The sequence below is a fragment of the Rissa tridactyla genome, chromosome 16 (genome assembly GCF_028500815.1).
Source record: "Rissa tridactyla isolate bRisTri1 chromosome 16, bRisTri1.patW.cur.20221130, whole genome shotgun sequence".
Classification (NCBI taxonomy): domain Eukaryota; kingdom Metazoa; phylum Chordata; class Aves; order Charadriiformes; family Laridae; genus Rissa; species Rissa tridactyla.
This window is the reverse complement of record NC_071481.1, coordinates 1,028,624-1,039,702: the sequence shown is the minus strand read 5'-3', so window position 1 is coordinate 1,039,702 and position 11,079 is coordinate 1,028,624. Positions and strand designations below refer to the sequence as shown.

General features: G+C 47.1%; 2 protein-coding genes across 4 annotated transcripts; one reads left to right on the top strand and one right to left on the bottom strand.

Moving 5' to 3' along the window:
- The first annotated feature begins 22 nt into the window (after window positions 1-22).
- DFFB (DNA fragmentation factor subunit beta) lies at window positions 23-4,403 on the top strand. Of its 3 annotated transcripts, none has more exons than XM_054222361.1 (7): window positions 23-151; window positions 232-358; window positions 1,131-1,319; window positions 2,026-2,105; window positions 2,276-2,446; window positions 2,680-2,780; window positions 3,269-4,403. In XM_054222361.1, exons 1-7 carry the CDS (start codon window positions 38-40, stop codon window positions 3,483-3,485), a joined length of 999 nt encoding a protein of 332 aa, XP_054078336.1. In that variant the 5' UTR covers window positions 23-37; the 3' UTR covers window positions 3,486-4,403. The 3 variants fall into 3 exon arrangements, with proteins under 3 accessions (XP_054078336.1, XP_054078338.1, XP_054078337.1); XM_054222363.1 differs by having other exon boundaries at window positions 24-151; window positions 3,005-3,410; XM_054222362.1 differs by lacking the exon at window positions 2,026-2,105 and having other exon boundaries at window positions 24-151; window positions 2,310-2,446.
- A 146-nt stretch (window positions 4,404-4,549) lies between these two features.
- Window positions 4,550-8,980, bottom strand: C16H1orf174 (chromosome 16 C1orf174 homolog). The gene is made up of 3 exons (XM_054222364.1): window positions 8,386-8,980; window positions 7,266-7,757; window positions 4,550-6,439 (listed from the first exon to the last, which is right to left on the bottom strand). The coding sequence occupies exons 1-3, from the start codon at window positions 8,641-8,643 to the stop codon at window positions 6,329-6,331; spliced, it is 861 nt and encodes a 286-aa protein (XP_054078339.1). The 5' UTR covers window positions 8,644-8,980; the 3' UTR covers window positions 4,550-6,328.
- Between the last annotated feature and the right edge of the window lie 2,099 nt (window positions 8,981-11,079).

The window sequence follows — 11,079 nt, the reverse complement described above, 5'->3', positions numbered from 1 at the left end:
CCCCTGAGGGCGCATGCGCGGCCCGGCGGCGGGAGCTATGGCGGAGGGGCTGCGGCCGTTCCGGCTGCGTGGGCGCGGTGGCCCGCAGAAGTTCGGTGTGGCGGCCGGGAGCCTGCGCGGGCTCCTGCGGAAGGGCTGCCGGCTGCTGCAGGTGCGGGCCGGGGGCCGCGGCGAGGGGCCGGCGAGGCGGCCCCGGCGGTCGCTCACCCGGCCGACGCTCGGGGGGGGCAGGTTCCCTTGGCAGGCAGCCGGCTCTGCCTCTACGAGGACGGGACGGAGCTGACCGAGAGCTACTTCCGCGCCCTGCCGCCGCAGACGGAGCTGGTGCTGCTGGGCCCCGGGGAGAGCTGGCGGGGATGTGAGTGCGGCGGGGCCGGGCCGGGCCGACGGGGGGCGGATTGGGAGCTGGAGAGGGACTTTTTACAGGGGCACGTAGCGGTAGGATTAGGGGTAACGGCTATATAATAATAATACATTACTTAGTTTAACGTTTAAGAGAAATATCACGGCTCGAAGCTGCCAAAGGAAGCTCATGTTTTCCAGGCTTGAACTACAGAGCCCCCTGCAGCGCTGCCTCCAGCTCTGGGGTCCCCATCAGAAGGACACGGAGCTGCTGGAGCGGGGCCAGAGGAGGCCCCAGAGCTGCTGGGAGGGCTGGAGCCCCTCTGCTGGGAGGACAGGCTGAGAGAGCTGGGGGGGTTCAGCCTGGAGAAGAGAAGGCTCCGGGGAGACCTTCCAGCCCCTTCCAGACCTTCAAGGGGCTCCAGGAAAGCTGGGGAGGGACTCTGGAGCAGGGAGGGGAGCCATGGGACGAGGGGGAACAGCTTTACACTGAAAGAGGGGAGACTGAGAGGAGATCTGGGGAAGAAATTCTTTGCTGTGAGGGTGGTGAGCCCCTGGCCCAGGTTGCCCAGAGAAGCTGTGGCTGCCCCATCCCTGGAGGGGTTCAAGGCCAGGTTGGACGGGGCTTGGAGCAACCTGGGCTGGTGGGAGGTGTCCCTGCCAGATGGTCTTTAAGGCCCCTTCCAACCCAAACCATCCTATGATTCTACTGGTGTAAGGGGGACAACTGGCAGTGGGGGGGCAGCGCCCAGGCCTGTCCACATCCCCTCAGCCCACCCAAACCACAGGTGCCAGCGACATCGAGCAGTTCCTGGCCGCCTTTTCCAGCCAGAGAGATGCTGTGGTGGAGGCAGCGCGGAAGCTGCTCTCAGATGAGCGAGCCCCCAGGAGGCAGAAGCTGCTGGCGGATCTCATCCACAACCTGAGCGAAAACATCCTGGCCGAGGAGAGGGGGGATGACGAGAAATGGTTTGAAGGTGCGTTCTGTCGCCCGCAGGGGTAGCAGGTCTCAGCCTGTTCAAAAGAGTCGCTTCTGTCAGCTCTGCTGTCCTTACAGAAAAGTAGTTTAAAAATCTGCGAGTCCTTCTGGCTGCTGGGATTTGGTACTTGATCAGGGGATTAGTTATCGCTTAAATTAGAATGCATTTTTAAGTTTCTTTAAAATACATGCATCTTTAGTATCAGAAAATGTGAAAAAAAACCCAGTGTTCCTCTTGCTCTATCCAAGATTGCTCTGGACTACAATTTTCCCCATTAACATAGGTCTGCATTTACAATCTTTTAACTCTTTGCTAATAGTATATTGATAATTCCAATGTATCAGCCAGCTAACCTTTCTTTATGCTTTCTTTATACTTTCTTTGCAAGTTCCCCCTCGCGTTCCCAAGTCCTTGTTGCAGTTCTTTTGTTTCAGTTTTCTTTTCACAATCTCTTAGTGTTCTGTGCGTGCACGTTAACGAGAAACATTTAAGAACTATAATACCAGTTACTGCTCTCACAGCAAATGGTCTGCAGGGTCCTTTTAAGTGCTAAGAGCAGGGTAGGCTTGAACCAGTAAAATAAAAATGTGAAAGAAAAAACGGCTGTGCATACTGAGTTTGTGAAAAGAAGGGATGAATACCCAGCTAGGCAGAAGCACAGCACTAGAAGTACCGAGTTACAACACAATCTAACTCCCTTTAGGTCTAGAGTCTCGTTTTAAGAATAAATCAAGCTACATGCGATACAGCTGTGAAAGCAGAATGCGAAGCTACATGAAAGAGGTAAAAGTTTCTGTTAAGTAACTTATTTTCGAGCTTCTAGTAAAAATAATTCTGTGACCATATATATATATAAAAAATGCTTTTACAATGCAACATACTGATTATAGAAAAGAGCCTCAGGCTGCGAAAGGCACCAAGGAATGATTGTTGGGGTTTTTTTCCCCTTGTAGGTTAGTAGTTTTATTTCAAATGTTCATCCTACAGCAAGAGATGCATATAAAGGGATAATTGACCTGATGTCAGACAAACTGAAATCCGTGAAGTATAACGGATGCTACTTTGACAGAAGAGAGGAGGAGGCAGCCCGCCTGTGCACTACGGAGGGATGGTTCTCTTGTCAGGTAAGTTCAGCCTGTTCTAAAGCAGAGGGTCTTGGTTCCAACAAGCGGTGGCAGGGCTTGCAATGACACGAGAGGAAGGAAACAGCTACCTGGATGCTGCATAGAGCAGTATCAAGCTTGGCGGGGTGATGTCGTAGCATTTGTGGTCTATCGTTGGTTAGTGGTAGCAAGCGGAAGGACCACGCTGGGGCGAGGAGCAGCACACCATTCATTAGAGCCGTCTTGTTTTCCAGGGGCCCTTCGACAGAGATGACTGCCCGTGTAAGCATTCTATCAACCCCTACAGCAACAGGGAAAGCAGAATCCTCTTCAGTACCTGGAATCTCGATCACATGTACGTACAAAGCATTAATCCAAACTCACCTGTTTCACGCCCTTCGACTCAGGCAGGAAAGGCACAGCCATTAAGTCTTTAGGCCCCACACCGTGCAGTCAGCTCCGCTATGAACAGTGCCTTGTGATAAAAGATGCTCAGGTGCTGCAGCTGTTTCTGATAACGTAAAATCCTGAAGACAGATTATAATGCCATCTCTCATTATCTGCTTTGCTTCTGTTCAGATTTGCTTTGTATGGGAACACGCCCCCCTCCTCACCACATTATCCTTTGCGAAGACTCCTCTCTGGCAAAAACCCATTTTCAGACATTGTGTGCTTGTGAAGCAAACAGAATGTGCTAAACTAATTTCCTCAGGAAAAAAATATTAATCATAAACCTAGTTATGGTGAAAGAATTCAAATTCCACCTGGCTCTAAAAGGAAGATGGAGACTTATTATGAAAAAACTTTTGATGGCAATATTGTTTTCTCTTTTGTGTATTGAAGAATAGAGAAGAAACGTGCTGTTGTCCCAGAACTGGCAGAAGCTGTCAAAACACGAGATGGAAGAGAAGTGAACTGGGAATACTTCTATCAGCTGCTGTTTACCGTGCATAATTTAAAACTTGTACATATTGCTTGCCATAAGAAAACCAATCATAATCTCAGCTGTGACAAAACAAAAATTTACAGAAAAGGGAAGCAAAACCACAAGATTTCATAGTGCTATCTCTGGAAGTGCCTTCTGCTTTTTTCAAAAATCACATCACGTGGTATCATTTTTAAATAGCTCTAGTTTCTTAAACAAAAGCTTATTTAGGAGTCCCTGGCAAAAGAGACTTGCTAAGTGATTCAATCTCACAACACATACATTCAGATCATGCCTAATTCTACTCTCCTGCCTTCTCACTTACTACGAGCCTTCCTCAGATCATGCTGTGTTCAGTGTGATAAAATACAGCTGTGAGTCAGAGTATAAAAATAAGGCCAGATGCTGATTATGCCCTATGATCTCTTCCTTGCCATAACAAATGTAGACCCAAAACTCACAGTGCACAAAAACAAAACTCAGATGAAATGTTTCTTAAAAGACGATCTCAGGGCGCTTGTAGATTCATATTTCTCAAAGCCAAACAAAGCATACTTTAGAAGAACGATTTTGCTCTGTGCCTTTTCCAGGCAGCCAACCGCTATATTTCAGGTATGGCAAAGGACGATGCAGTGACGCAGCCACTGGCTCTTCTGTGCCAAAATATCTGTGCTCATCTGTCCCACTTGCTGCTGCTTTCAATCTGCGTCTCCTAGAAGGAAGAGCAAGGCCAGGGCATATCTTTGCTTTTACCACCTTTGTTCTCTGACAGCTTTCCCATTGATTTCCCTCTCCTTTCAAACACTTTCTGCCTCTTTAGCTTGAGTTTGCTTGAAGCAATACAAGCAGTGTTACTGTATAATAATCATGTTTACCTGCTGCTTTAGAGAATATTGCTTTTGTAAAACACTTCCTACCTCAGGTAACAAAATACAAATAGATCCATTTTTACTTGATTTTTTTAAGAAAATATCGGCCGATAGCAACTGAACTTTTAGAGACTGTAAGTGTAAACAACATGATTTTTTTTTTTAATAAAAAAAATGACCACCATCTTTCTGTGTGTGTATGTGGAGGCAGAGGTGCACGACTGGTTAATGAGGTGTAATACAGCATGGCCAACACAGACCAGAAAGACTGAGCACAGGGAAACGTGTTTATGAATGGAGCGCTGGCTTCTTACTGCTGTGTAAATAACATCACTCCTCTCTAGGGAAGAGCTGTTTTCCCCCATGTCGCTGGTCCTCTGCCTTACCCGGGCAAATCCAGTTAGTCCACACAGCGTTCTGTTAAGATAGTATTGCTGCGTGAGCCGTAACTTACCTCAGTCTTAGAACTGCAGGAGCTTTGTACAGAGAGTATTGATTTACTTTAAACAACAAACTCAATTCCCCTCCCAAACATTTCAATATGAAAAGTAAGTAGGTGCATTTTAAATACAGAATTTCTAACACCAATGCATTGAGTTGATCCTTCCAGATTGCTTTACTGAATATACGTCATCAGTAACTAAGATGGAAACGCAGACTACACTGTTTTGACATTGGGGACGGCATCACAGCTAAGATTCTGATGACAAACACAATGTCATCTGTATGGCACACTTCCTACAAACTGAAAATCACCATTCTGCACAGTGCTGAAACTAAAATGACTGACTGTGTGCGAAGACATATTTGCTAGAAAGAGATGGTAGCAAATACAGCATTTAAGAAAAGCTGGGGGAGCTACTTCAAGATGGAGTTGTGCTGAAAACCGTGAATATGCTATTAAAAAATTAGATTTTTCTGTGTTACAGAATTAGAGTGAAAAGGAGCCAAGAAATATCGTTGACAGAAACAATGTATCAGCTGGAGTGGAAATGTGAATAAATTAACATGTCATGCATATACAATTTGTTTGGCTTACAACTTTTGAATGTTTAACAGGCTATAGCTGTAGAAATTAATATTTATTTAAACCATCTGCCGATAACATTTTCTCTATATTTTTAGAAATGCAGAAGAAACTATTTATAACAATAAAGATCTGTAAGGTTATTGCATAATCACACTTTCAAAGAAGTATTATCATAAACATCTTGTGAGTTAACAGTTCCTGAAATCATCTGAGGTTGCTCATGATTTTCTAAAAATGCAGTCCAAAATAACAAATTCAGTGGACTGACCCATATCCTTAGCAGTCAATATTCATTCATCTACCGATCAAGTCCAACACTGTGAGATCCTTTATCACCACCACTGCATTTGTTTACAAAATTCCTACTCGGAACCCATGGAATTCAACTGGAAATACTGCAGGAGCTGATTACACAGCTATTACAAAAGGCAATGCTTACGGCTGCTCTGGTGGCAGAGGGAAGCAGCCCGCTTTGCGTGGTGGTCGTTCAGAGAACTGACAGCAATAAAAGCATACTAAACTTGCAGAGTTTACCACTGAGCTCACACTGACATCCAGAACTGCATTTTAGAGGTGTAATTGGTTCTGGTTTAGATGTAAACAATGCAACACAACTTGCACGAGAGAGCCCAGTGTGCCTCTTCGTACTGCGTAGTCAACTGCCCGCATTGGAACTGCATGACACAATGGCAGACAACGCAGAACTAGAAGAGGACCGTGTTCGAAGACAGTTTTCTTGGCTATTTTTAAAAAGGAGTGAGACCAAGTGTTCACCCTAGATATGGGCTCAAATTATAAAAAAGCAGTAAGAACTTCTATTTTCCCTGTTTTTACCTAAATATTAATGATAAAATGATAAATTACAATTTATTTCCAAATCACTGAAAACTGAGTGAATCTTTGCCCCAGATAACCACGGGAGAATACTGTATCTGCCAATTCCAGAAAAACAAACTCTACCAGTTCTTCTTTCTCTGAGAAAAGGCAAACGCAGACACCTTATGTTAGTGACATAACCAACCATCATTACGTGGTTGCAAAGAAAAAGAAAAAAGGTTTCGTTTGTTTACAGTTTGTTGTTAGACAACATCCTCTTCCTCCTCCTCCTCATCTTCCTTTGCAATGAAATGTAGCCGCCTGAATTCTCGCCTGCTCATCGTTGTGCTTGGGAGTGCAACTGGTGGGAGATCCTTTAAGAAAAAGATAAAATCATTAAGGAAAGTCTGTTGCAGCAAATGCCAGACCTCCTACCTTTTCAACAGTTCCCATACTTCCACATCCGATTCAAGGCACCAACACGCAGCTCTTCACTTGGAAGCGGTGGCATAAACCCACAGCTGAAGCAGAGGAGCTTTGAGGGGAGCTTGCCTGAACCCGTCACGGCTCATGGTCAAAGTGAGGGCTGGCACTGCTTCCGCAGGCTGGCGGATTCAGACAGGATAAAGTGCTCCACGAACAAATCCTCAATAGTCCCACTAAATACCAACCGTGACTCCTGCTAAATACTAATCCTCATGAAATGCCTGAAAGAAGGTGGCATTACTTTGCCCAAAGTTACACAACATTAAAGGCAGACCTGGGGTTTGAATTTAAAGTTCTGGCCCTTGATCACTCAAAAAACAGAGGTGGCCAGAAAACAGTTTCCATTCCAAAGAATTACAATAATCACAATAAAGAACCAATGACCAGTGAAAAACTATGTTGACAGAATAACACTGTGTCTCCACAGTACAGCTATCTATGTCTTCAGGAGTAAAAATACCTATCTTAAGGATTTGGACCAAACAATCTAAATAAGAAAGATTTTACATCTGAAATTAACTTGGCTGGGCAATTCAACTTCATTTCTGACTGAGACAATTCCACCTAGGGGACAGGGATACGACTCCAGATGTCTACCAATACTAGTCAAGTTTGCCTACAATTTTGAGGCTAGCCTAATTTTGTTGGAAGATGCAAGACTGGAGTAGAACAGAGCTGAGTCTGTGAAGTGTGAACAGACTCTCCTCATCTTACCTGTATAAACTCGACATCTCCAAAGAATCGGTCCACTGGCATCGGCTGGTTGCTGTCTTCATCCAAGAAAGTACTATTGTCTAGTTGTATCGGCTTCTTCGGGAGATCTCCATCCTCCAAGCTGGACCCATCGGAAAGGACACTCTCACAGCTGCTCTCCTCTTTGCTGCAGACATGATCATGCAGGTTTTCATCGCTGCCCGGTTTTGGTGTAGCACTGCTTGATTTCACTGCACATGGCTTGAGAGAAACATTAGGCTCCTTTTCCTGTTTCTCTTTCTTCATCTCTGGAATGCTTTCACCTTTTTCCTGCTGAATTATATTGCAGTCTGCCGGATCTTCTGAGCATCGATCCCCATCAGGTGTTTTAGGTGTTTCCCCCAACGCAGCACTTCCACATGCAAGTCCTTCTAGTTCTGATTTTACTAGACTGTGTTTTTCACATTTTAGCCTCTTTGAGGGTCGTCTGTCAGCCACTTTGTGTAAAGACGACTGTTGGAAAAAAAGATAAATTCCTAAAGCTTACTTGAAATAAATAAAATCACCAGATCTTTTTAGTTGCAAGGCTGGCTGAGGAACAAGGCGAGCAGCACCTTGATCCAAAGCTGCATCACTAAGAAAAGTAATTAGTAGAAAGTGCACATGAAAAGATAGACAAGAGGAGCAGACAGCTCACTCTAAACCACAACATACAGCCCATCACCAGTGGAAAGCTACTTCTCAAAGCATAACCTAGCCCTGTATGTGGCTAATCACCACTTCCATGTTTTAGGGATGCTGTGGATAACAATTAATGTAGCAGAACGAACTATCACCTGGTACAGCAGAACGTCCCACTGCTCGCTGGTGGCACAGCGCACTGGCCAACGGCCTGCCACTGGCTTTAAATGGTGATAAATCCAACAGCTAGCCCTGCAGCACACAAACATGCCCCTGCCTTGTATTTTTGCCCACAGGAGTCTAACAAAGTGGCGGGAAAGCAGGAAAGGCGAATAATTTACTTAAATTTTTCAGATAATTCCCTCACGATGACGCTTAGATTGCAGCGGTTAATGGCTAGCAGCCCCGCAGCCCCCTCCCAAGCCCCAGCCCTAGCCCGCCCCGGCCCAGTCCCTCCTACCGGGCTCGGCCTCCGGGGGCCGCCCCGCTGCTGGCGGCGGGCCGCTGCTGGCGCTTCCCTCGCGGGCTCAGCAGAGGCGGTTGCCGGGCGCCCGTCCTCCGGGGACCCCTTCGCACTGCGCCCGGGAAGCCGCCGCCGCCGCCCTGGCAGCGCCGGGCCGCGGGGCTCCGTGCGGCTCCGACCCCGCGCTCCCGCCGCCCGCCGCGCTGGACCGCCCGCCGCCATCTTGGGCAGGGCGCGGGCGCCCGCGCTCGCCATCTTGTGGAGCCTCTCGCCTTAGGGGCAGCCGGGCCTTGCCGTCGTCTGCCTCCCCGGCGTACCGGGCGGGCAGGTGGTTCCTCCGGGCCGAAACGACGGGCGAAGGGAGGCCTCGTCCTCGCTCGGGGGCGGGGCGAGACGGGGCCTGTGTAGGGAGCCCCCCTCAGGGCCTACCGCAAGCGGGGCGGCCCACGCCGGCCCACCACACAGAGCCAGACCCCGGGCTTGGCCCACAAGCAGCGTGACATTAAACTAAGCTTTAGCAAAGTGAAAACAGAGGAGTTTATCTCCAGATCTCCCTGAGGGGCGGCTGCCTGGGGAAAGAAACCAAACAAATTCTGCCTGATCACTGTGTAGGTTATAAGCATTTCAGATCTTTTGCTTCCCATAGTGTCTTCCTTCTGGAGCAACACTAGCTCTGGTTATAAGGTGTGCAGTTGGGGAGTTATTATTCAGATATGTCTCTCAGTTCGTTTCCACAGCCCTCAGGGAACAAATTATGTCAGTAACTCAAATCCCTCTTTAACTTCAAGGACTCTGATGATGGCAGATGAATTTCTGTGTGGCAAAGCAGCCCGACACCTAGATTTAAGTATGTAATTATCTTCACTTATTTTACTGAGGGAGGTGAGGTAGCACGCTTGCCTTTTTCAAGAAATTGTAGGTACCGCGTGCCCTGACGGTCTGTGCCGGAGGAGGGATGGCAGCGCCTGCCGCAATGGAGCCCAGGGGCTCCATCCATCACATTAAACTACAGCTCTTTCTTCTGTTAATTCACTGTTTTGAGGACGCTGTGGGGATTTTTATAATTCTGTCCGGCTGAGGGCACAGGAGCTTGTTTCTTTATAGCAGTCTCTAACGTTCTTGCTCATCACAGAGCCATACCACAAGTCCTGGTGATTTGAGGATATTACCTGTGCTCCTTAAGCCAAGTTAGCTGATAAAATGCTTGTCCGTTCATCCTGGCCTTAAAAAACATGAGCAACAATTTAAATCGCAGAAATAAGTGGCAAGAATGTACCTATGGGAATATTCAAGTAAGACATTTTTTCTCAAAAGCATAAAGTCTCCCAGTTAAACGGCGGAGGTTCAGAGACATGCCGGATACGGTGCTCTGCAATTTCTTTCGGTGCTCAGGGGTCCTTCTGTGCTTTGTTCTCTGGCTGAGATAATTCATATTCTCCTCCAAAAGCTTCTCGACTTGCTCTGCTTTCTCACAGTGTTGTTGCTTGCAGCCATGGAATACAGATGATTGCTTTTATTAGGCAGTGAAAACTTATACTGTCTCGTAAACAGAAGAGGACTAGAACTGGCTGAAGAACAGCGTTTCTGCAGCTGGAAAACTCAGTTGTTGTTTTAATTTCCCCAACGAACTGAAAATAGTAAGAAAAAATTTATTTTGAAAATTTTAATAAATACTTTCCACAACACTATATGTTTCCCCTTCTTTATGCTGCTTGGTAAAGCTGACGTGCGTGTTAGAGCGGCGAGGCCAGGGGTGGCTAAGCCCGAGGCAGCCTGGGGTGCTTCGGTGGCCCAGTGTGGGTGTGGGCTCACAGACCGGGGGTGGAGATACACGGCCACGAGCGCCTCGGGCACTTCCAAGGGACAAAGCACCTCATGCAGATGAAGCCAGGATGCTCCCCCACGACAGTCACCACGTTCTCCCCTAGGACCACGTTACTTTGTGGGAAAACGGTGGCAATTTCGCAACTGCAGGTGTTGTTGCATTTTGTGAAATATGGCTGATCCCTCTCTGAGAAAACAGCTGCCACGTAGCACACAGAGCACCCCGGGAGAGACAAGCGAGAGCGCGGATCCCCTCCGAGATCAGCCCACGTCTCAGCAGCAGGCAGCGTCTCCCGAGTGACTTGAAAGGCTACGCAGGGACTGCCAACAGCCACGCAGCCCTTAAAGAGAATCAGAGCAGCACAAACTATTTACATTAAATGCACATTTCCACATAAAAGAGGACCTATTTTCAACAATATTAAAAAGTGATTTTTATTAGAATATGTTGTCTAAGCAGGCAGGCAAAAAAAAAAAAAGATTTTGTGAGCTTCCTCATTTTTATGAAGGCTGCCTGGCGGGTATAAAGCAGTAGCTGATGAGCTTATTGAGCAGGAAGGGAGGTTCAGGCTGTGAAACTCGATGTGTAAATTAGCTTCTTGCAGCACTTGTCTCTGCGCCTGTCACTTGCACCAGTGTCCCTGTCTGTTATAATCCTCCCAGTTCATTTGGCTAAACATTAGTGACACGCGAGGGACAGCAGCCAAAAAAAATGTTGCCTGTAAACATGCTGGCTGTTAACTATTGAGTGAGAGGTCTATCAAACTAAAGACTCATCCAGCAGGAGCACTGGCTGGTCTTTTCCTGCTAAGGGGAGGTTATTTTTAGTTAAGGTGGCTGAATTATTTGTCGTTAGCAGCACCTGGG